The sequence below is a fragment of the Adiantum capillus-veneris genome, chromosome 24 (genome assembly GCF_014529385.1).
Source record: "Adiantum capillus-veneris isolate H3 chromosome 24, ASM1452938v2, whole genome shotgun sequence".
Classification (NCBI taxonomy): domain Eukaryota; kingdom Viridiplantae; phylum Streptophyta; class Polypodiopsida; order Polypodiales; family Pteridaceae; genus Adiantum; species Adiantum capillus-veneris.
In genome coordinates, this window is record NC_140954.1 from 51,302,290 (window position 1) to 51,328,270 (window position 25,981).

Here is a 25,981-nt window from a genome sequence, read left to right on the forward strand (position 1 = left end):
TGAGGGCTTCACAGGTCCTCCAAGCTACGCCATATAGCTATGCACTTCCAAAAATCAGCTCGTCAATGGTGGGCTAGCCTTCGTGGAAATGGTGAAGTCCCAAAGACATGGAAAACTCTACGAGTTTCCATCATGAAGCAATTCCTTGCAAGCGATGCAAAGGACAAAGTGCTTACCGAATGGCGCAACTTAAAGCTCCTCTCCCATGAGTCTATCCACAAATATGTGGAGAATTTTGGGATTTATATCTAAAGGCTACTGTCTTCCAAAAGATAGACTTTCCCGAGCAAAAGCAACAATTCTGTGCAGGATTACCTGAAGAGATGGTTGAGTACATCAACTCCCAACGCCATGGTTCTATCACCAAAGTAATTTACCACACTATGGTTGCTTCGCACATCAATTTCCAACAAGGGGTTAAAAGGAATGCCAAGCCCATGGAAAGCAAAGACAAAAATGATGCAAAGGGGAAAAACAATGCCCAAAATTCTTTCCAATGCAATTCCAACAACAATAACAACAACAACAATCGGTCCAAGGAGAAGAGAGTTTACAAAGGTAAAAATAAACTCTCTCCTGAAGAGTTAGAAGCTTTTTGTAAGGACCACAAATGTTTTAAGTGTGGGGAGCAAGGACATGGCTATCGTTTTTGCCCCAAAAGAAATGCCCGCAATGAGACTCCAAGAGCTTCCACGATCAAAGCTCCAAAAGAGGATGCTCATTGCAAAGGATCACCTCTCTCCTATGGTTGGGGAAAGGTAAGGGAGCATGATGCATTCATCCTGTTTGACCCTGGCTCTACTCACAACTTCATATCAACGGAGCTGGCCACTAAGTTGGTCATTCAAGATTTCAAGATGGGAGATACTGTAACTACCGATGGAGAATTAAAGGGATTTACATCTCAAGGCTACTGTCTTCAAAAAGATAGACTTTGCCGAGCAAAAGTAACAATTCTGTGCGGGATTACCTGAAGAGATGGCCGAATACATCAACTCTCAACGGCTTGGTACTATTAGCGAAGTAATCCATCACACCATGGTTGCTTCACGTATCAATTTCCATCAAGGGGCTAGACGTAATGTCAAGCCCATGGAAAACATAGACAAAAATGATGCAAAGGGGAAAACCAATGTTCAAAATACTTCCCAAGTCAATTCCAACAACAACAACAATCGGTCCAAGGAGAAGGGAGTTTACAAAGGTAAAAACAAACTCTCTCCTGAAGAGCTTGAAGCTTTTCGCAAGGACCATAAGTGTTTCAAGTGTGGGGAGCAAGGACATGGCTATCGTTCTTGCCCCAAGAAGAATAGTCGCAATGAGACTCCTAGGGCTTCGACCATCGAAGCTCCAAAAGAGGATGCTCATTGCAAAGGATCATCACTTTCCTATGCTTGGGGAAAGGTAAGAGAGCATGATGCTTTCATATTGTTTGACCCTGGCTCTACTCTCAACTTCATATCAACGGAGTTGGGCACCAAGTTGGGCATTCAAGCTTTTGAGATGGGAGATATAGTAGTGGCTGATGCAGCTTTCAAGGGACAACAAGCCTCCGTTACTCCCTTGATTGGGAGGTTGAGGCTTCATGTCCAGAGCTATGTCGACAAAGAAGACTTCTTCATCTCTCCTCTCCAACATGAGGATGTTATCCTAGGGGCACCATGGTTTGATCGCATGGCTTCCAACATGAAGTTCCCTGAAAAGAAAATCTACTTCACCTACAGGGGAAAGAACATGTATATAGATGCTAGTGAGCGTGGTCGCACTATTCCACTTGTAAATCCTCTTGCTTTTGATAAGTCAATGAAGAGCTCAGTTTCTGCGTATATGATTTTTGTCAAAGAGTCTCTAAAAGATACTAATGTTTCATCAAATGTAAATGGTAGGAATCAAGAAGAGTTAGACTTGTCTAATTTTCTAAAAGGATTCCAAGATGTGTTCATCGATGATATCCCTATGGACTTACCTCGAAAACGAGGGGATGATGACCATCGCATTGAGCTCCTTCCTGGAAGCTCACCACCTAACAAGCCTCCTTATCGAGTCTCACAAGCTCAACAAGAGGAGATCATGAGGCAAGTACAAGAGTTGGTAGACAAAGGGATGGTGAGGCCTAGTTCCTCTCCCTTTTGTTCTCCAGTCTTTCTAGTGCAAAAGAAAGATGGTACATACCGTATGTGTGTGGACTATCGAGCACTAAACAATATCACTATCAAAAACAGATTTCCCGTACCTCGGGTAGAAGATCTGTTTGATAAGCTACAAGGCTCTACCTACTTCAGTAGGAGTGACCTTAAGAGTGGCTATCATCAAATAAGGATAGTGGATGAAGATATCTTAAAGACCACGTTTTGTATAACGTTTGGTCTTTATGAATATCTAGTCATGCCTTTTGGCTTGACCAATGCACCAGCTACGTTTAATCGTTTGATGGAGAAAGTTTTTAGACCATACTGCAAATTCACTGGAGTGTTCTTTGATGATATCATCATTTACTCCAAGTCTTTGGAGGAACATAAGCAACATCTCCAAGTGATTTTTCAAGCATTGAGGGAGAATAAGCTTTTTCTCAACCAAAAGAAAAGCGAATTCTTTCTTCAAGAGATTCAATACCTAGGTCATATTATCTCTAAAGATGGTATCTGAATGGATCCATCAAAGTTAGAGGTAATAAAAGCATGGCCTAACCCAAGAAATCTACATGAGCTAAGAAGCTTTGTTGGTATGTGCGCATACTATAGACGCTTCATAGCAAAATTCTCTCAAGTAGCAGGACCACTACACGACTTAACTAAGAAGAACGTTAAGTTTGTATGGACTGCTAAGGAGCAAAATGCTTTTAAAAATCTCAAAGAGAAGCTTACTTCCCAACCAGTCCTCGTGCTTCCGGATCTCTCAAAGCCATTTGAGGTCCAATGTGATGCTTGTGATGATTGCCTTGGAGCAGTTTTACTTCAAGAAGGGCATGCCATAGCATATGAGAGCCGAAGGCTCAATATTGATGAACGAGTCTTGGGCATTTATGAGAAAGAGCTTTTAGCTGTTCTACATGCCCTAGACACATGGAAGCACTATCTATTGGGGACTCCATTTATCCTACGAACCGACCACCAAAGTCTCAACTCTTTCATGACACAAACCAAGCTTTCCGACAAACAAATGAGGTGGGCAAATTTTCTTTCGCAATTTAATTTGCATATTGCTCACATAGCTGGTAAGCACAATCAAGTGGCCGATGCACTTTCACGACGACCCAAAGTTAATGTGGTGTCTATAGCTACTCACAATGATCTATCCTCTACGATAGATGAGTATGCTACTGACCCTGACTTTAGAGACATAATGTCAGCCCTTGCTTTGGGGAAGAAAGAGGAACCATTCACTTTGCAGGATGGTTATCTTCTCCACGGCAATAGGCTATGTGTTACCCATTCCCTTCGTGAGAAAGTTATGTATGAATTCCATGCTCCTCCATATGCGGGGCATAGAGGTATTCAACCTACTCTCCGAGGAGTAGAGACGTACTTCTATTGGCCTACCATGAAAGTGGACATACAAGAGTATGTTTCAAAATGTGTAGTATGCCAAAAGACCAAGTATGATAGAGGGAAGCAACCTGGATTACTCCAGCCATTGCCTATCCCAAATTCACCATGGGAGGGTATATCCATGGATTTCATCTTTGGATTACCCAAATCTATCCATGGGAATACAGGAATATGGACAATAGTTGACAGGTTTAGCAAGCAAGCACATTTTATTCCTGTCAAAAAGACTATTAAGGCACATCAAATGGCAACTCTCTTCATATCTCAGATTTTCAAGCACCATGGATTACCCACATCCATCGTGTTAGATAGAGATCCTAGAATGACCAGTAATTTCTGGAAAGGTCTCTTTGAAAATCTAGGAACAAGATTGAATTTCTCTTCGGCCTATCACCCACAAACGGATGGCCAAAGTGAGATAGCCAATCTTACGATACTCGATCTACTCAAGACTTATGTTACCGAAGTAGATCAACGCTCACAATGGGAAAATTACTTACCTCTTGTAGAGTATGCCTACAATAATACTGTACATACTTCTACGGGAAAAGCACCTTTTGAGATCATTGAGGGAAGACCTAAAAGTCCCTTGCTACTCAAAGTACATGGGAAGATCTTCGCTGCCGATGAGTATAGCCGTGACCTACAAGAATCTTTTCAAAAGATTAAGGAGGCTATATCCATCTCTCAACAAAGGCAAAAAGTTGTTGCTGATAAGCACAGAAGAGCCTTAATGTTCAAAGGAAATGATTGGGTCTTGCTCAAGTTTCCTAAGGCTCGATTAAGGCAAACGACGGGCAAAAATCCTACGGGCCATTAAAAGTATTATGCTAAACTAGCAAAAAGATACTATGGTCCTTTCCAAATCTTGAAGCCCATCAATGAGACGGCTTATCAACTCAAGTTGCCCAACCATTGGCTCATACACAATGCCTTTCATGTAAGCCTACTTAAGCCCTACAAAGGAGAGCCACCAACTGAACCAATTATTGAAGACCCTCCTGAAGTTGAAGACCAAGAAGAGGTGCTACAACCCGAAGCTGTCCTTCGGCATGAAGACAAGGTACTACGACATGGTAAGAATATCCGATGGTATCTTATTAAGTTTAAAAATTATCCTTTTGAAGATGCTAGATGGATACAAGGAATACAGCTTAAGGATAGTATGAACCTTGTCAATGCTTACAATGCTACATTAGAGTAAGCAAATGTACAAATTTCTTTAAATGACTCATGTTTTTGTCTTATAAGACTAGTCCTCTTTTTAATTGTGCACAAATTTAACTATTATGCATGCTTAGAATCATGTTTGTGATGATGACGTCTCTCAAACACCAAGTAGAATTTGTCACTCTACTTTGGGAGAATGAAATGGACTAAAGAGCAGACATGCTTGCGGCAGCTATGTCTCCCAAGCACCAAATGGATTAGTCATCCATCTTGGAAAGATATCGTAGGGTAAAAAGGGATCCTCTACCCGCTAAGTAAAATTGACTAATGACTAAGGCTTTATCTCTTCTACCTCATAGTCGAGGGCGACTATGATTTCAAGAGAGAGGTAATGATATAAAATCTAATATCTAATATCTAACCAACCCAAATGATTCTCTCATATTAAACTGATCACTTAATGTGGGAGAATAAATGGGAACAAGGGTTAAGATATAGACATGTACTTATAGATCTATCTCAACATGGGGCAAATGGTAAAGGGGCCCAAATGAGAGATGGTCTATCAAAGAGCAAGGCTAACCAATGGAGCATAAGACCTTAGGGTTAGCTTCATTGAAGACCTCCAATAATGTGTGTAAAAGTCCTTTGACGTTAGGTAAGCTAGGGCTGACCTTGAGGCGTGGGAACCCGACTCAGCTCGAGGTGCTTGTCATGCTTGATGACTAAGGTGCTTGAGGTGCTTGAGATACTTGAGGTGCTTAATTATTGAGATGCTTGAGGTGCTTGACATGCTTGAGATGCTAGGGTTGCACTTAAGGTGAGAACCTAGCCCAAGCTTAAAGTGCTTAACGGCCAAGCTTGTGGTGGGAACTGGGCCTATGTATGAGGGACTTGAGGTGTCAAAAAGTCAAATATTCAATCCCTACAAGGAGGGGGCGAGCCCTACATGAGGGGGGATGAGAGAGAACACGCACACACTCACACAAGGCAAGCATGGTACAAAGAAAGCAAGAGGGACACTTGTCAAGTTCCTCCTTAAGTTGCCCTCATGGTGTGCGTGAAGCCTATTGGTTGGCCACCCAAGGGGTCCAATAGTAATTGAGGAGATTTAATTAATTGATTTAGCATTTATCTAGCCCTCTCTCTCAAAGGGGAAAGGGGGACACTTGTCTCAAGGCTACCCTTGCTGCTTGTAATGCCTCCTGCTTGTGATTGGCTAGGCCTGGGCCCTGGAGGGGTCCAATGAGCTTCAAGCATGAGCTACAAGGGGGGGTCGACCCAAGCAAGCTAGGGGGTTGCTTAGGGGGTATACTCACCCACACACACTCACAAACACTCTCATTGTGTGCTATGCAAAGTGCCAGAGCTCCCTCTCCTTCTCCAAGCAAGTGGAGGTTGAGAGCCTACACCAACACTCTTGGATATGGAGTGCAAATCCAACCAAGAGCCATGCTTCAATGCTTAAGCTTGCCATCTCCTTCTTCTTCATTACTATGCTATTATATATGCTAGCAACAAGAGTTATGATAAGTGAGGAACTAATTCTTTCTCCTACGAAATGTTTCTTCTTCCTCTTCCCTACCCTCATTCCCTGCTAGCTCTCTCCACCTTCGAAGGTGTTTGAGGTCTTGGGATTGAGGCTTGGGATAGTTAAAGATTTCTTCAAGTTTATGTTATGTTTGTGATGCATGAAGCTTTCCATCTTCATTGCATCACCTAGGTCACAAGGAACACAAAGATTGTATTGTAACAAGTCTCTCTTAATGGGAGAAATCATAATACAAATGCCGATTGGGGGGGGGGACCGGCTCCACATAAATCCGGTCCTCAACTGTTGTCATGTTCTCTAAATTCTCTCTCTTGCAAAAGTATTGTTCATGCCAAGTTAACTAATTGCTATGATTATGTTGCTATATTCAATTATGTTCACCCGCTATGCTCACAAAGTCATTTCTCAAAAGTACTCTCATTAATTTCCGCTACTCTCAAATTAAATAGGCCAATTCCATTACAGTCGGCAAGTCCAAGCATTGTAGAGATTTGTGTAGACCGCTCTTGCCATAGAGAGTGGGACCTTTGGAGGAGGGGTTTGACAACATTCTGGTGTCGTATTCTTCTCTCTCTATCTCTCAGTCTCATGCACCTTCATTCACAGTGTCTATTCACTTTGTTTGTGTCCATTGTACTCTCACACTGAAGGAATGGAAGGCTCTCCCTTCCGTAAGTAAAAGGACCCTTGAGCACAGTTCGGAGCACTCATCTTGAGCAAAGTTCAACATTCACTTCCGCTCCACCTGACATTGGTATTAGAGCTTTGACAGTGTTCTGTATCACTCAAGGAAAGAACCACAAGAACCACATAAATTTTTTTGCTTGTTACGGTCGCACGTAGCCCAAGACCTCTTGGGTGTGTCGATTTCTAATCGTGTTTTTGAAGAGTGACAAGAAACCCAAGAAAGAAGGGCTTGTCCAGTCTCCCCTTGTGCCTCTTCTCACTCATTGAGAGCGGACCGTGCACTTAGCGGCCGGCCAATCGACGTGAGGTGGGAAAAAGCAACCTTGGTGTGAGCGCAAGGCCGCCAAGGGGTGCGACTGCAGGGAAGAGGATAGCTCGTGTAAGAGAAGATCCTTCTGTAACACAAATTGCAAGCGAAAGAAGAACTCAAGAACCTCAAGACTCAAGACCTTCAAGAACCTCAAGAACCTCAAGACCCCAAGACCCACAAGAACCCAAGTTCCTCGTGAACTTAAGAACCCAAGACTACAAGAACCCACAAGAACCTCGATCTCAGAGTATGGTCATCACCCGAAGCGGATTGGATACTTCGCATGGAGGTGGTGAGTAGGAAAGTGGCGAAGAAGAATTTTCCACACCAAGAGGTTTTTCTGACCCTCTCCCTTTGATTGCACTAACTCCTATGGAGGCTTTCGACAAGATGATGATGGGGCAGGAGGTTAGAATGCTAAGCAAGGAAGTTAGAACGTGAAGCAAGAAAGGCAGCCATAGAGCGTGAATACGAAGAAAGAATGGCAGCCATAGAGCATGAGAACAACGGAAGGAAAGCCGCATTGTTGCACTCTTCTCAAGTGCAGGCACAGATGCAAGAGATTCGGGAAAAGGAGACTCTCTCAGTCTCGTCTTCTCCACAGCATGACACACATGATTTGCATGATAATGACAAGCATGATGATGAGCATGATCAAGATGTGATTTCTCACAAGCATGATGATTTGCATGAAGATGATATGATACTTTTTCTAGTGAAGCTAACCTCATTGCAGATTCAATCAATCATGAAGAACCGATCTTGGCTTTCGAGTTGAGGTTTACAGAACCCCCACAAGAAGATTCGATAGATCCCGAAGAACCGATTTTGGCTGTCGAGCCTAGGTCGAAAGAACCCTCTCAGGAAGTACTATGTGTTCAAATGATTAGTCAGCACGCATTGTTCGAGTGTTTCATTCGTGATGCTTTCCTGTATTTTAGTCAGTGTCTTTATGTGATCCCTTTTCATAGGCCTGCCATATTGTACGTTGAGCACGATTCCCTCATGAATGAGCACGGATGTATGCGGATGATCCGTGAAAAGATAAAATGTTTGCACCCAAGGAATTCACATTTCATGTCTCTTCCTTGGCATGACACAGTCTCAGAAAGAGCACAAGAAAGATTGAGCATCGAGCATCGACATTTCCATTGTGATTTGCCACAGTTGATAGATTTAGATAAGAAAGAAAAGATTCGATCTCATTGTTTGCACGTGTTTGATGAACGGTTTGGCACTCCGTCTCTATGTTCATCTACGTTGCATGCACAGTCTTTAGAGAAGACGAGAATTTTTCCAGTCACTTTACATGGAATGGGTATGTTCATGGTTTTGTGTTGGAAGTGGTTTCATGAATTTTCAGCTTCGGAGATTCTTGAAGAAGGTAGACGCATGACTATAGACGAAGTTGAAGCATTGAAAGAGCTACAGATGATTTTGTGTCGCTTTCGGCCCGGCCCAAAGAAGAAGACTTTGCAGACCTTTATGAAGTTGAAGTATCGCACGACCCACACCTTAGAATGGGCCGGCGAAGAGTCCTTTCGAGGATTCCGGATGTTGTTGGCGATCTCCCTCGACGCCATACAGTTCGGTACCAGTACCTCACTTTGAAAAGGAGGGGATGTCACGTCCACATCTAACCCTATGTGTACGTGGACAAGCTACTTCATGACAAGGGTTCAGTCCAGTTCAGTCAGTTTAGAATAGGAAGTGATCTAGCACTTTTGTGAGTTTGCTCGCAGACCGTGCATGTCTAGACACTTAGAGTAGATGCATATCCTTTGGTTGCACACAACATGATTATCAAATTTCCATAAGAACCCATCAGGAGCATTTTTACAGTGCATAGACCTATTTTCCCTATTTTTGACATTTTTTACTTATTATTTTTAAGTGGCTTTTGTTGGGAACTAGGTAGGGCAATTTTGTTAAGTTTGTATATAAAGAAACCTAGCACTAGCACTTTCTGGCAGAAGAGGCAGCAGGAGCACTTGCTCAACAAACAACTACTTAGCAAGACCAACCCCCGTAAGAGACCTAGCGTTTTTCAGCCCATCTGAGAAGCTAGCGTTTTTGCAAGATTGATCAGCCGTGGCGTTTTTGAACAGCAAATCAGCCCCGGCGACAACAGAAGACAGCAGATTCCCTAGCAGTAGCAGATTCCAGAGCAAATAGCAGTTTTTAGCCTTAGCGTTTTTGCATCAACCTGAGACCATCAGCGTTTTTGCAGATCTTCGCGACAAGACCTCAGATAGCATCAGTGTTTTCAGTTTTTAGCAGTCAGTACCCGCAGTAGAATCCCCGAACCTCGCAGATCTCACCTCCCCGCAGCAAATTCTCGCCGCACTTTCAAATCCAGCGAACTTTGCAGTTTCAGCCCGGAAAACGCAGACTTTAGCATCTGCGTTTTCAGCGCGGCGTCGTCGCATCGTCATCGTCACTGACATAGAGTCAAAATTCAGCATATAAAGATTTGCAGATTTCAGCCATTAGCGTTTTCAGATTTCAGCTCGTCTCGTCGTCGTCCTCATCGTCGTTGACATTGTCGGCAAGTCCAAGCATTGTAGAGATTTGTGCAATCATAGTAGACCGCTCTCGCCATAGAGAGTGGGGCCTTTGGAGGAGGGGTTTGAGAACATTCTGGTGTCGTATTCTTCTCTCTTTTTCTCTCTCAATCTGATGCACCTTCATTCACAGTGTCTATTCACTTTGTTTGTGTCCATTGCACTCTCTCACTAAAGGAATGGAAGGCTCTCCTTTCCGTAAGTAAAAGGACCCTTGACCACAGTTCGGAGCACTCATCTTGAGCAAAGTTCAAAATTCACTTTCGCTCCAACTGACACTGGTGGAAAAGAGCTCCAGAATCTCTCGCAATATGCGTCTAAAGTATCTTTCTTGGTCATCCGAAGATGGTTCCAAGCAGTTCGTATGTCGCGTTTGTACTCTCAAGTGAGCCAAGAAGAAATAAAAAGCCTTTTAAATTTCAGCCATTTAACTGGCGCTTTCCTCTTCAATAGAAGAGTGGACCACCAAGTTTGAGCATTCCCTCTGAAATAGGAAGTAGCCCTCAGAATCTTGGAGTGCTTTGAGTAACGTCCTCCAGAGAAGGCTATGTCAAATTGCTGTATGAAGGCCAAAGCCTTCAAAGCATCTCGAAAACTAGAAAAAGTGTGAAATTTAATTGATTGTCCACCTTCTTTGAACTCTTGCTTTTATCTTCTAGAAAGTTATACTGCTTGGCTTTGTAAAATTTTTTCTTCTTTGAATAGAATTTGCGATCGTCGGAGTCTGAACAATCTGAAGACGAGTCCTCTGAAAAACTGTCTGAAACTGGGCGAGAGTTAGACTTCTTTGCCTTTTTATTGCCCTTATGTTTTTTACATGGCTTTTTGCCTTTTTAGTCTTCTTTGCTTGAATCGGAAGAGCTAGAAGAACTCGAAGAAGAAGAAGAAGAAGAAGAAGAAGAAGAACTGGGTAATCCTTCAAACCGCGCACGCTTCTTTTGCTTTTAGCCGAGGCAAAAGTAGATTGACGACCCAAATAACCCGGGGAATCAGTTCCTTTCTTCTGCTTTTGTCATGCGTTTCTGCTTTGTTCTGCGCGTCAAAAGCTGAGAAATCCGTGCATCAACCACCTCTTCTAATTCCTGCTCAGTAAACATCCTTGGGGTAGGAGGTTTCTTGAGTAATGGTTTGTGGGGTGGTTCAGTGGTCTGCTGCCACTGTGCATACACCTAGTCGAAGGAGGTTTGAGTCATGAATTTTGCAAATTTCGGGTCCTTCGCAAAATTTAGCATCATCTTTCCTGCGCCGTCGATCAATCGTCGACGCTCCATCTTTTCAAGCTCCACCGGAGTAGGCCGAGGCGGGCCATACTCCTCGTGTGAATCTTCTTCGTGCTCTCCTCCCGCATCTTCGGATGTAGAGGACTGATCTTTGTCTGAAGCCATAAGTGTCGCATAAAAAGGATCGGATTTCCCGGTAGAAGAGAAATCGGCCACGCTCTGATACCATTGTAACAGACTTGGATACTCCAAGTCGAGGATCAACTGCGACACCACAAATAATCACCCAGTTCACAGTTCACAATTGATTCAACACTGGTCCGACGGAGTTCCGTGCCTAGAGATATTGGCCACTGGCGCTCCTTTTGGTATTTCTTTTTGTATTAATATAAAACTCAAAGTACAAGCAAGTAGTCGGGACTCACTCTCAGACTCTGCATCCTGATGCTTTGAGAAGTGAGAGCCCAAACCACCAATATGTAGGTTACAAGGGATGCTAAAAGCAGAGCCCCAAAAGCTTTAAAATCAAAAGCTTAAAAAAAAACATAAAAGCAAAAGAGCTTCTCTCTCTTTCTCTCTCTCAATTTGCATAGCCAGCAAAAAGCAAAAACCACCGCAAATCATGCTTTTTTTTCTGTTGCCGCAATTCCTGCCGCGATTTCTGCGTGTCCGTACAGCCTGCTACGTGTCAGCTCTGCCGGCAGCCAGCCACGTCAGCATGTTCAGCCACGTCATCATTTCTGCATCCTTGTGTGTGTGTGTGTGTATTGGGCAGCAATGTCACCAAGTTGTGACATACCCCCCTCTTGAAAGCATTGTAATCGCCCTCGATTACGCTTGCAAAACAGACAGAAGCCATAAACTGGCTTAGCAGGCACTGACTTTACCGTGCTTTGAATAAGAATACCATCAAGAACAGGTTTCCTATTCCAAGGATCGATGATATTCTTGACCGTTTAGAGGGTGCTGCAATTTTCAACAGACCTTAAGAGCGGGTACCATCAGATTCGTATAAGGCCAGAGGATGTGCACAAGATTGCTATTGGAAGTATTCAAATAAAATTCAATATTCAAGAGATTCCGTTTATATTCTCCCCTCTGCATCTGGGCGTGCCTCGCCCTTGCGCCTCGGCTGCGTGTGCACTTTTCTCTGACAGCCCCTCCCCTCCCCTCCCTCCCTCCTGCACCCTTCGCATGGCTGCAACACGGATGCACTCCCTCTGCGAGAGAAGATGCAGAGCACAGCTTCCAAACATGAGAGTGAGAGAGCTTTCATGAGCATCTCCGCAGACTTTGTAGCGCCTGTGGAGCCTAGCCTCTGCTTCGCCACTTGCAAGCCCAGTTGCCTCTTTTTCCAGATCTTCCTTAGCACCTTCACCTTGCCCTTTTACCTCCATGGCAACCGGGGGGGGGAGGGGCGAGAGAGAGAGAGAGAGAGAGAGAGAGAGAGAGAGAGAGAGAGAGAGAGAGAGAGAGAGAGAGAGAGAGAGAGAGATGTGTGCCCTGGCTATTTTCGTCTATCCCAGGTCTCTCTCTCTCTCTCACACACACACACAAAGCTCAACTTGCACGCGTTTAGAGAAGAAGTTGAAGAGAAGCGACGCATGGTCCCCACGTGCCTTGCCTCCCCCCCCTTCTCACTGAGCCTTCGACCCTTCCCTTTTCCATTTTAGATTAATACCACCATTTTTTGAGTTTTCTCCAGCTGGTACCCCCTACTGCGTTTAGGACGACATTTAGTCTCTATGAGTTTTTAGTGATGCCATTTGGTCTTACAAATGCTCGTGCTACGTTCAATCGGATGATGGACCGGATTTTCCGCTCGCATTAGTCTATTCAAAGAATGAAGAGGAGCATAGGCGTTACTTGACCATTGTGTTCGAAGAGTTACGTAGTCACAGGTTACTTGTTAATCCTAAGAAAAGTGAATTCTTCTTAGAAGAGATCCATTTTCTTGGCCACATAGTGTCAAAGGATGGTGTCCGAATGGATCCCTCAAAGGTTGAAGCTATTAAGACATGGCCAGACTTGAAGACTGTACACGATGTCCGAAGCTTCTTGGGATTGTGCTCATACTATAGAAGGTTTATCAGGAATTTTGCAGAGATAACTTCACCTCTTTACGCTATGCAAAAGAAAGAGGCCACTTTGAGATGGACCCAAAAGAGATTTCAGCTTTCAGTCTCTTAAAGGAAAAGTTGACGTCAGATCATCCTGTGATTGTTTTACCAGATCTCAGGAAGTCATTTGTGGTCGAGTGAGACGCGTGTGGCAATAGCATCGGAGCAGTGCTAATGCAAGATGGTCGGGTAGTAGCTTACGAAAGCAGAATCTTGCAAGGGCTAGAAAAGGCTATGCAAATCTGAGAAAGAGTTATTGGCCGTCATTCATGCGCTCTCTAGCTTGAAGAACTACCTGTTAGGTGCTGCTTTTGTTATCCAGACAAATCATCAGACCTTGAGACCTTGAGACCTTGCGATACTTCTTGACACTGTAAAAGTTATTCGAAAAGCATATGCGATGGGCAAACATTCTTTCTATGTTCCACTTCTAGATAATGCATGTGGAAGGCAAGAAGAATGTTGTGGCTGATGCATTATCAAGAAAGCCACAAATTTTAGTTGTGTCAATTCCGTATCATCATGAGCTTGATGACATGAAGGAACAATATGCTATTGATGAAGATTTTTCAAGGATCTTTGAACAGTTGCAAGAAGGGTAATGTCATGAGCACTACCTCCTTAGAGACGGTTTTATGATGATGCATGGCAGACTTTGTGTCACTAGGCCATTGCGACATAAGGTCATGGTAGAAAGTCATGTCCCATCGTATGCAAGGCATCGTGGTATTAATGCGACAGTGAAAGCGGTAGAGACATTCTTTTATTGGCCTACTTTGAGGAGAGATGTGGATGCCTTTGTGCGAGCATGGGTGATTTGCCAAAAGGTCAAATTTGACAGGCAAAAGGCACTAGGGTTATCTGGAAGAAGATAAAATGTGACCAGATGACACGATTGTTCATGTACAATGTGTTTAAGTACCATGGTGTGCCATAGTTGATTGTCAGTGATCGTGATCCTCACATGATGAGTTTGTTTTGGAGAGGATTGTTTGAAAACATTGGCACCACGCTAAAGTTTTCATCCTCATTTCATCCACAAATTGATGGACATTCAGAAGAGGCTAGCTCTACTCTCTTGGATCTGCTGAAGTGTTATGTGTCAGATAATAAGGGCAAGTGGGAACAATAGTTGCCTATGCTTGAGTATACGTACAACAATACGGTGCATTCGTCCACAGGCAAGGCACCTTTTGAGATTGTTGAAGATGGCAAAAAGATTCCTCCCGCAAAAAGATTCCTCCCATTTTGCATACAAAGGACAAGATCTTTGAGGCAGATCGATATGTTGAGAACATGGATGAAATGTATAAGAAGATTAAGCTTGCCTTGGAGAAGACTCAAGCAAAGCAGAAAAGGGCTAGTGATCGTCACCGTCGTGAATTACTGTTTTCACCTAGTGATTGGATACTCTCATGGTGAAAAGGCAAGGTTAAAGAAGATGAAGGGCAAGGAAAGGTTGTTTCCAAAGCTCAGCATGTGTTATTATGGGCCTTTCAAGTACTTGAGAAGATCAACGATGTTGCTTATAGGCTGAAATTGCCTGACACTTGGAAGATTCATAACGTGTTTCACGTGAGTCTTCTAAGACCCTTTGTGGGTGACGTGCCAGAAGATATGCCACAGGAGGATTAGCCAGAACTCGATGAACTTGATGAGATCTTGGTACTTGAGCAGATTTCGACACATAAAGAAAGAAAAGTTAAGGGACAGGTTGCAAGACGTTATTTGGTGAAGTTCAAGAACTATCTACCTATGGATGCAAAGTGGATAGAAAAACATGAATTGTCAAAGTCACCAAATGTATTGCAGCTTTACCTTGAGGCCTTTGGGTTACAGCCTACGTATGCCCCAACCCAATGTGTGCAAAGGAGGGCTAGCACATCAAATGTACATATAGGTTCAAGGCAATAGAAGTGTGCATCGCTCTTCACGTGTTAAAGGTATTATGCTCACTTCTATCATACATGGAAATGACAAAAGTATGAAGGTCTCATTTGTATCTATGTGTTATGATCTTTCTTGCGGGTACATACTAAAACCGTGCTAACAACACAAGATCATCAATGGCACGTATATGTGGCATGCAATCGAGGACGTTTGCGATTTCAAGAGGGGGGTATGTCATGAGGACGTGGCAACTGTTAATTACTGTCAGGAGGACGTGGCAACTGCTAACCTTAGTTATTCCGTTGCTTTTTTATTTATTTTTGGGACCCTCTTTTTTGCAGTCACAAATGGCCTGACATTGTATGGCCAGTGTGAAACGGCCGACGGCCGAGAGTTTCACCTGTAGACGGGAAGGCCTTGTCGCCACAAGTTGGTTGGGCCGATTGACACTGGAATCCGGGCAGTAAAAGGGTGTCTAGGGTCAGTTCAAAGTCATTTAGGCCCCCTCGCTACACTTATAAGTCAGCGAGTACTAGGAAATTAACTCAAAAGAGGCATAGTGGATACTTGGCAGCACCAGAGTCTCCAGAGGGTCAAACTCTACCACCTCAACTGAAAATTGGTGCAAAATCCATTGAGGGCTGCCCTTCTCTCACATTGGGACTTACAGTGTGTGTGTGAGTAGTTGGTGCAGGTGATGAAGCTTTAATGGAACGTTTGCCTTCTCCTTGCACTATGTACCGCGATGATTCCGCCCTCGCGCACCTCTCTCCCCTTTTGAATACAGAATCGTGATGCCCCGTTTGAGGGCTACTCATCTGCATGTATGTGGGTTCATGCGTGATTGCCGAGGCAAGAGCCTCTTGCATAGGTACTGGATTAGCTAGTTGCTAATCCCCCGCAGTACAGGTGAATTCGGAGAGATTTCACATGAGAAATCTCGTCCGATTCAAAGGACAAGTAGCCCTACAGGTACGGGAGCTCAAGGGCTTGCTACGGATGCGACCGGCTGTGAAACAGAGCCCAAAACAGGAAAATACAGCCTGTTGTGTATTTTTGCAGGTTTAGGGTTTCGGCCCTAAACGGTCCGTAATACCCCCAAGACGTCCGGGGACCCGAGGGGACCGCTGTATAGGTGATCTGGCGCATTTTCAGGGCAGAAAACAGAGAATTCAGAGTGCCGCAGATTCTCGCCAGGTTTTGTAAAGTGTTTGTATGCGCCGGGAAAGTCACTTATTTCGTGGGGATACCGTCTGTGAAGCATCCTAGTACGGTTATGTTGCCGAAATCGGGCCAGAACAGGGGATTATGGGGGACAGCTCGTAGGAAATCGGAGGTATTATTTCCTCTTTAGAGAATTTGGGCTAAGAGGGTTTTCGTTGCATGAAGCACTTGAAGAGCTGAATTATAAGTTAAAAGAGGACCCCTTGGCGAGTCTTACAAGCAAAAAGATTTGATGTAGTGAGGAGTGCTCCAATGTTGCTTTCACGATGTATCAATGGGATTTCACCACAGTTGCCAAGAAGAGAGACGGCGCTCCATTGTCTAGCTTTAGTAATTAAGGACTATTTTTGAGCTTCATTCTCTTAGTTTTCTCCCCTTTTGTTATTATAAATCAATTGCTGTAACTGCATGTGAATGGTGAATGGAGATGATTTATAGTTTACGTGTTCTGTTCCTGCTATTCATTTGAACTGTCTTTATCACCATTACTGACATTTGTTTGAAACAGTTCTTTTGCCTGATACTTGTGTTGAATGCCACTTTTTGTCAGCTCTTGCCTACAATAAATTGCTTGAAGGAGAACGTCTCTGAATGCAGCTCTCAAGAAGCGCACGAAGGCTGAAGAGACCGTGTTTTAAGTTGTTTCGATCTTGATTGCGCATGCTCCCATGTGAAGGTGAGCATCTAGCCCTTCTAGGACTGTAATTCTGGCCATTCACAAATTTGTTGAGGGTTCTAATTTTCTTTATTATTAGACGGTAATCGAATACTTGAGCTCTCCCGTCGGCTTCAGGCTTCTGCATCTACCAATAATCAACTGTAAGCTTTTTATTGTCAATTGACCCTAAGCAGGTAATGACTATTTTGAAGAGTATTTGTGGTATTGGTTGAATGGCTCAAATCAGCCCACTTCATCGGCAACATTATGACTGCTGAATATGTATTGTAAGAGACTGACCAAATGTGTAACAATCTCCTGCAAATAATTTTTCAGGAATCTGCGGTAAAGAATTTTACTTCATCAAAATGTTCCTGTATGCCTGCTATTTAGCACCTCAACTCTTATCATGGGATTTATAATCTCTCCCTTTTTGATGAGAGGAAGAGCCCTTGCAATTGCAGTTACAGGGAAAGAATGGCCTAGTTTCATTTGTACAAATGGTCTTGGAGCTGGTCCAGTGCACATTTTCACATCAGTCTGTTCTGTGGAATTTGACGGAATGCCTGGGCCCTGGAATATGGGAGCCTTTGTTGCTGGAGCTTTAGGATCTTGTGATGGGCGGTTGGGTTTGCAGATGGTCTGGATTTAGGCCATGGTTGATGGCAATCCTTTTTATGTGAAGTCTGGATGGCTGCTTAAGTTATTCAGACTGCTTAAGTTCTTCATTCAGAAGACGTCGATTGACTTTGCTATTAGTAGCATAGCAAATGAAAGTAGTGGTACAGTTGAAATAAGAGCTTTTTTGTAAACTGATGATAACAATTTTTGGCTTCTGTAAGCTGGAGTTTATGAGAGGAAAGGCGCTGTGAGCAAGGCTAGGGAGCCCCGCTTTGTTGTTGTCTCGCTAATTCCAGAGTTGAAAGCCATCGGGAGCACTTCCAGAGTTAGCAATTTCCTCCCACTCCCTCATCATCATATAGTGCTTTGGAAGTATATGTGGTTAGCCTTCTTCCTTGTCTGATCTCGGTTCTTTTAACATCGCTGGCTGCCTCTTGTGAGCACGTGACCTTCCACACAACATGGAGTTTGCTTCATTGCTGATTGCGGCTTGTTCTTGGTGATTCTGGCCGCATTCCTCCACACCAGGGTCCTAAAGTCTTCATCAGCCTTCTATAGCTTGCTCTGATGTCCTCGAGAACAAATGGACTGCTGATATTTTCTTGTTCAGCAGCGTTTTCAACCCCTTATTGCAGTATTTTGACACAGACAGCAGCTTAATTGGTTCTCATCAATTGCTCCCTTGTTGGCTTTGTTGCTTCCGCTGGCCTTTCTTACTTTATTGGTGTGGTGCCTTCTTGGCATGAATATCAGATACACCCAGCCTCTTTTATTCTTGAGACCCGAGATTTTGGGGATTCCTCTTCTTCTAATGTGGAGTTATGGTGTCGTTTCTCATCCGTGAAGCTTGACGGTGTTACCTATGCAGTGTGGAGACGATGTCCTGGAATTAGCACTTATGGCGTGTTGGTCTAACTAATGCCATTGGTCGGTGAACCTGATTCGTGGACAGCCGGTTCTGTGCTCGTCTCAATGCGACTATTTCGTAGCTCCTATGGCTGGACTTTGCTTCCGGCGCGGGCTTCACCACCTCTGCACGACCTTCTCGGACACGAGCAAGAAACTCGTAGAGAGAGAGAATTGGTTGAATTGAGAGCCGAGAGAGGAGAGTGTGTGTGAAGGGAAACTGTTGTAGTGTCTCCATAGATGGTAGCGCTATTCTCCTTTTATTATAGTGCTGAGAATTTCCTTGCCAGATGGCGTCAGAGAGGGAAATGCCTTGCAAAGCTGTCAATGTTGGTGCTTTTCTAAATCATGCGCTATTTGTTGAGTTTGAAGTCTTAATTGAAGGTTTAAAACATTTGACCGCGTTCTAACTGAGCGGTCATTGAGTTTATAAGGGTTTTTTAACCTTTACACTTTAAAAGGGGCATTAAATCCTAGTTTTCTTGCCGGATCTGGGGCATTATTTACTTGATCGATTGCATCTCTCTCAAGTCAGTGTGTTGGCTATCGTCGGATCGTATTTCCACTCTGGGAAAACTCTCGATCAGAGTACTTTCCAATCTTTGAGTTCAAATGCCCTTACAAAGGAGTGGAATTCATAATCAACCCTTAAAAGGCTGATTCTGAATTGATTGGAGTTCCCAGTCTTTCAGGAGTAAGTCCAAGAGATTCTGAGGTATCTAATGAGATGAAGTTGTCGGTGGGCCTAAATTAACAATACTCTTTGCCCATTCAAGCTACCCCACCCTTTGAGTAGTTACCTTTTTCCTTTCGCCTTCTTGGTGTTGGCTTGTATGTCAAGTACTAAATTTGTTGTAGGAGGAGGAGAATCTTTCGTAAGCTGTGGGAAATTTGGTTTCTTGTGGCCTTTCTCGTCACAATAGTAACATATGTCCTCTTCCATGTACGCCTTCAGCTGAGAGGGAGTGAGGAATTTGCTTTTCTTTGCTCCCTCTACCTTCGTTTCTTGGACTTTGGGCTGAGCTGAATGCCGCTTTCGTGTGGTGGTTTAGAATTGTGGTAAGCCACCAGTTGCTAGCCATAGCTTTCAGATATATGCTAATATGGTGCAGTTTCGAGCGCTCTGAGAAGTTACCTTTTGGAAAAGCCACCTCGAATTGTCAAATAAAAGAGAACATTCATAGCGATCCTCTTTCCCTTATAACATTCGAATTTAACATCTTTGTCTCCAGCTTTGAACGTCTTCTTTTTCTTCTTGTGGTGTCAGGACCGCTTCTTGGAGCTGGCTTTGGTATCCTTATCCACCGGAATTTTGTGCCGACTCTTTTTACGATCCTTGTCTTGCTTTTCTGCTTTTGGTGGTTATGTACAACATCGTCTGGGGGCAAGTCAAGCTCCTCATCCAGAATGATATTATCCAGCTTCTTCATGAAAGAGTAATTTGACGAGTAAGTTGGCGAAGGGATTTCTTCTTCTTCATGATGTTGGGAGGTTCCTACTGCAGGGTCCTCCGAGGTCGTGTTGGCGCTCAGTCTGAGGTATTCCTTGAGTTGGTACATGGGGCTTCTGAGGTGGCTCTTCCACCATCTTTGCTTTCTCTTTTTCAAGGGTCTTAAGCACTTTTTGCACTTTTGACGGAGTTAGAACAACTTACAATTCTGCCATCTGTTGCCTGAGCCGCTCAAGCTCTTTTGCTTGTCCGACCATGACGAATATTTTTCTGCCATTTTCTGCCAAGGATCGTCTCGCTTTAAGAAAGGAAAGGAGAGGGCCTTGCTCTTTGACCACTGTCACAGAAACGCAAGCGTGAATTTGTAACTTTAAAACTAAATTACTTTTTCACATGTGGAATTTACGACATAAAAATTGGGAAAAACAATGCAGAAAAGCCGACACAGCACTAGGAACCAAAAGATGGGCTAGTCTCTCCCTAGAAGGAGATTTTTGTTAATTTCTAAACTGTTACAAGTATGTGATCGAGAAACAGAATTCATTGTTCATGTCTCGAATATTTTCTGATGCCTAAAGATGCATGATTTCATAAGCCTATTGGTTGAAATTCATTATACCTATATCCGAGAACGGCTATGTTTGCATCATACTGGGAATTTTAGCGCGGAGAGGCTTCTATTGATATCTGCTCGTGTAAGGGATGCCCACATGAGCTCTCCTTGGTTGAATTCCACTTTTGGAACGCGTCAGAGTGCCCACACTTTTGTGGGCAGCCGCTACTTCACTTGTCTAAGTGCAACTATTCTGTGTAGGAACGCACACAAGCTCCTACGGCTGCACTTTGCTTTTGCCGCGGGCTTCACTGCCTTCGCCTCGCAAGAAAATTGTAGAGAGAGATAGAATTGGTTGGATTGAGAGCTGAGAGAGGAGAATCTTTGCATGAAGGGAAACTGATGTAGTGTCCCCACAGATGGTAGCGTTACCCTCCTTTTATCCTAGCGCTGGGAATTTACTTGCCACAGAGAGAGAGAGAGAGAGAGAGAGAGAGAGAGAGAGAGAGAGAGAGAGAGAGAGAGAGAGATGCCTCACAAAACTGTCAGTGCTGCTGCTTTTCTAAATCTTACACTAGTCGTCGCTTAGCTTTAAGTCTTATTTTAATGTTTAAAACAATTAACCGCGTTTATATGGACTGGCCATTGCATTTATAAGGGTTATTTCCCAATTTTTTGGCCGATCTGGGGCATTATTTACCCAACCGATTTCATATCTCTCTTGACTCAGTTTGTCAGCTCTCATCGGGTTGTATTTCCACCGTGTTCGGTCGGTCACTTCGTGGGCCGCCATCGCAAAAACTATCAAATTATAGCATTTTTGAACGAACTCGGGACACCATCTTATTCATGTACTTGTTTTGAAGTATAGCTAGTGTCTACTTATCATACTATCCGGACATAGATAGATTTCCAGATGGTGCATTGCAGTGGAAAGTTTACCCGTTCATAATTGGTACTAATGGATTCATAAATTCATGTATTTATTTTGTGTGCACAAATATAATTTTCATTTATTTTTAGCCATAACTAAAAAATATTGCAGCTTTTAAAGTAAAACTCATTATTACCTCTCCTAGGCCTATTGCCATTGGGTGGAAGGAGTTGTTAGAACGTTGCTTTGGAGAGAGAGATCGTCGCTGAGCTTTAAGTCTTATTTTAATGTTTAAAACAATTAACCGCGTTTATATTGACTGGCCATTGCATTTATAAGGGTTATTTCCTAGTTTTCTGGCCAATCTGGGGCATTATTTACCCAACGGATATCATATCTCTCTTGACCGTTTGTCGGCTCTCATCGGGCTGTATTTCCAACGTGTTCGGTCGGTCACTTCGTGGGCCGCCATCGCAAAAACTATCAAATTATAACATTTTTGAACGAACTCGAGATACCATCTTATTCATGTACTTGTTTTGAAGTATAGCTACTGTCTACTTATCATAATATCCGGACATAATTGGTACTAATGGATTCATAAATTCATGTATTTATTTTGTGTGCACAAAAATAATTTTCATTTATTTTTAGCCATAACTAAAAAATATTGCAGCTTCTAAAGTAAAACTCATTATTACCTCTCCTAGGCCTATTGCCATTGGGTGGAAGGAGTTGTTAGAACGTTGCTTTGGAGAGAGATGTTCCTTACGAGGCTTATGAGGAGGATGATTCCTCCCTAGCTTCTTTAGCCAAGGAGTGGTGGTTCCTCTTAGCCATGGCCAAGGACAATCTTCTTGATTTCCTTAGCTTTACTATTCTTGAAGTGGTGGTTCCCAAGCTTCTTTATATGGGGATGGTGGTTACTCTCAATTAGGATAGTTTGCAGTGCTAGAAAAAAACATCGGTTTAATATAATTCCACCTACAAATTTTGAGATATACCTCCAAATTTTAAGTTGGAAGGTGAAGATTTAGTGTAAAAACCTTCAAATATGGTCAATCTACCTTTTAAGTTTAGTTAAAATTTAGTGTACAAACCAACCTTTTAAGTTTGAATGTGAGAGAAATTTATTGTAAAAACCTTCAAATATGGTCAATCTACCTTTTAAGTTTAGTTAAAATTTAGTGTACAAACCAACCTTTTAAGTTTGAAGGGGAGAGAAATTTATTGTAAAAACCTTCAAATATGGTCAATTTACCTCAAAACTTTCTCATATATAGGTTTTCCAAGTAAAAAAAAAAAAAAAAAGTTTGTGATATTGATAGGGTGGTCTCGTTTCGCTTAGTTAGGATCATCCACGGCTATCGATCCCCACTACCTAGCGTATTTGAATGTGACAATAGATGGCATGATTTTTTATAGGATATAAACATTGATGATGTCTATGGTTTTGAGATAGGTTCTTCTTGGAGTGTTGCTCTCACCTTGTCATCTTCAATGTGGATAAAGGTTTAGCCTCTTCATTCCTTACACCCTCCTATGACATAAGACTAGTACTATGACTTGAGTGTTTTGCTAGCTTTCGATGTATAGCCTCTCTTCTTGGGCTAGAGTGAAATGAGGGAGTCCTCTCCTTATCCTCCACTACGCCTTGTCTTCACTTGGTACACTTGGTGCTCCTATCCATGGTGATCTTCGTTGATGGGCTATTTGGCTCGGATCATCGTGGTCGTTTTTCATTCTCCTTGGTAGCTTTTCAACATATGTTGTTACAAGGCCAATGGATACACTTTCCATACGCTTTTTAACTTGCATTAAGGCTCTCATTCAAACGTGAACATGCACTTTGTCCTGGTTTGGTCAGTCATACACATGCTAGGCTTGTGTTCTAGGCATGCTTTGGGTTGCACTTAGCACATTACCCAACTTAGACTTGCTTTGATCACCTTTCCTATTGAGATTTTGGCTTGGAGGAGTAGATTCCTTTACCTATAGGTGTTGGGGTGATAGCCTAGATTCCTCCTCCATAAATGCCTCCTTTTGTCTATTCCTTACCATTTAGCATGCTTAGTTTGCATAGCCCATGTTTAGCCCATTTGAAAGGAAGTGATTCATGTGAAAGGTCAAGGACTTTAGCCTCAAAAGTTAAGGCACATGATGACCTTTATACCCATGCATAAAGGTCAAGGAATCTAGGGCCAAAGGTCAAGGTATCCTTAGGGGAAGTTTGAGGTCACTTTATTTCTTGTAAGAGATTCAAGACAGAGTATTGATTTGCATTTTAAAAACTAAAAAAGGAATTTGTGGATTCAAAAATGACGAGGGTGAATCTCTTGGCTTTTACTTTGGTACTTTGGCTGTCATTGTCAAGAGCAGCTGACTCACTTTCAAGATCGCTAAACGTTTGCCTTCCTATTCTCTTTGTGAAATGTCATTTTAACGCATGGCCACTATGAAATGCGTTTCGGCACGGGTGAAAGCTTGAAACTTTCAAACTCTTGAAACCAGCGTTCGGGAAAAATGTGTCTTAGCTTAATATCGTGCCGTTTTCAATTCCAAAAATGCTGGTTGAGAGCAAGGGGAAAAGGAGAAATTCTACCTCAAAACCGAGAAAAATAGCGTACAAACCCGAAAAAATGACCTAATTTTTAAAAATTTTCTTTTGACAAAATCAAGAAAAGGAATTTTGTATGTTTGGAAAAACGATTTTTCCAGAACACTGCTTGAAACGCTTCGGGTCGTGTTGAAACGACCCACATGAAACCTCGGCTGAAACAACTTTCAAGTTATTACTACAACTTGCAAAGTTGAGCCGTTTTGGAGTGTTTTTTTTCTTATATTGACGTTTAGGTTTCACGTTTCATCGCCTCTTTCCTATGAGGTGAAAGGTTTCCCCCCTTAGTTTTGTTTCCCTCTCATTCTCTTTTGCAAATTCAAAAAAATTTCCTCCTGCAAAATGACTGTTTTGGCGTGTCCTTCTCCACCACATCAAGCTCATCATCTTCTTCACCGCACTCAAGCTTATCGTCTTCTTCAAAGTCGTGAACCTCGACGAAAGAGAAACATAGCTAAATGTAAGCGTACCAAGCCACACATTGAGAGAATAGCATACAAACGAAGGTTACACCAAAGGTAAGAATGTTGCATTTTTCTCACGTGATCTTTTGCTAAGGTTTGGTGTTAATAAGCTTTGTTTTGATAGTTTGATACACACAAGATTTAGAAATTTTCTCATGTAGGAAAATGGAGTCTTTCTCAATGTTTTTTATACAATAACATCATGAGCTTCTACTCGAGAGGCACCGCATACCTAGCTAGGTAGGATTGGGGGCAAAGGACCCCCGGCCCCCCCATCGGGCCGGCGGTCCCCTGCCCCCAATCGTACCTTGCTAGGTATGCGGCGCCTCCCTCACAGAAGCTCATGGTGTTGAGGTAAGTCACAATGTGAGAAATATTGTGAGAATTTGTCCAAAACTTCTTGTGATACTACTAACGCTACTTGTTTCTTGCTTGTCGATTCTATTAAATGTTAATGTGAAGGGTGCAATAGAGGTGAGAAGGGTTCATTTTCTATACATGCTCCATTTTACCACTGCAGCATTGCTAACAATAATTGGAGCGGGAACATCATAATATTGGAGCGGCTTGGTGATTCTTGATAAGAACATGCTTGGTGGTGAAAGGTTCATGAATACAAAAAAACAATGTCACAAGGCCAGGACCATCGTCTAGCTAGAAATAAAATTGAAGGTTCTAAACTTGGGTTAGGCACCTTCTATTACAACTTTGGACAAGGAGGGAGCATCAATAAGATCATAATGCAAATCATCATTTTGATGTGTTTTCCCATGCTTCTTTTTTCAATGAAGGTTTTGCTCGTGTATCAAGGAGTACTAATGGATTCTTGTGATCCACACTAGTTTGCAAGATAACATAGGAATAATTATCTTCTTAAGTGACACTTGCTTCAATAATCAAAGGGAAAATTACCAAAATACCCCTCTAATTTGTGGAAATTCGCAATATACCCTTCAAATTTCAAACATTCCCAAAATACCCCTATATCTATTTTCGTTGGATCTTCAAGATTTTCTAATCTTTGTTCTTGTTTGACAAGGTTTTTAAGTGCTTAGCATGTAATTTTTTGCAAATTACCTCCCAAAAAAAGTCAATTATGTCCAAAAATAATGAAGGAATTTATCTCCAAAGCTTACATAACCAACTCAAATTTTAGTTTTAGCATCTTGCATGGTAGACAATCACTCTTCTTATGAAAAACTACATTTTTTTTTTGTTTTTGGAGAAATTTACTCTCACAACCAGGGGTATTTTGGGAATTTTGAAAAATTTGAAAAATTTGAAGGGCATTTTGGGAATTTATGACAAATTATGGGGGTACTTTGGGAATTTTTGAAATATGAGGGGTATTTTGGGAATTTCCACAAATTAGAGGGGTATTTTGGTAATTTTCCATAATCAAAATATCATCTTTGAAGGTTATACTAAATTTAATAGTACGTTTGCTAAAATGGGTTCCCTAAATGAAGGGTTTCCACCACTAACTCTTTGTAACATTGTTCTTCAATTGGTTCTTGTATTGCATGTCAAGCATCTCTCCTCTCGTCAGGTGC

At 42.6% G+C, this 25,981-nt stretch overlaps 1 protein-coding gene across 5 annotated transcripts in view; it reads left to right on the top strand.

The window, feature by feature from the left end:
• Nucleotides 1-25,205, top strand: part of LOC147426367 (uncharacterized) — a 63,550-nt gene extending 38,345 nt beyond the window's left edge. Inside the window, exons 2-4 of one of the 5 annotated variants that reach the window (XR_015186125.1) lie at nt 16,836-16,961; nt 17,041-17,104; nt 24,949-25,205. Coding sequence is in view for 1 of the 5 variants with exons in the window: in XM_086498037.1 (XP_086354163.1) it covers nt 16,836-16,907 (72 nt within the window). In the remaining 4 variants the exon portion in view is untranslated. Of the gene's footprint in view, nt 1-16,835; nt 17,806-24,948 lie in introns of those variants that run through there. The other 4 variants (XR_015186124.1, XR_015186126.1, XR_015186123.1 and 1 more) reach the window with 4 other exon arrangements.
• Nucleotides 25,206-25,981: the final 776 nt, after the last annotated feature.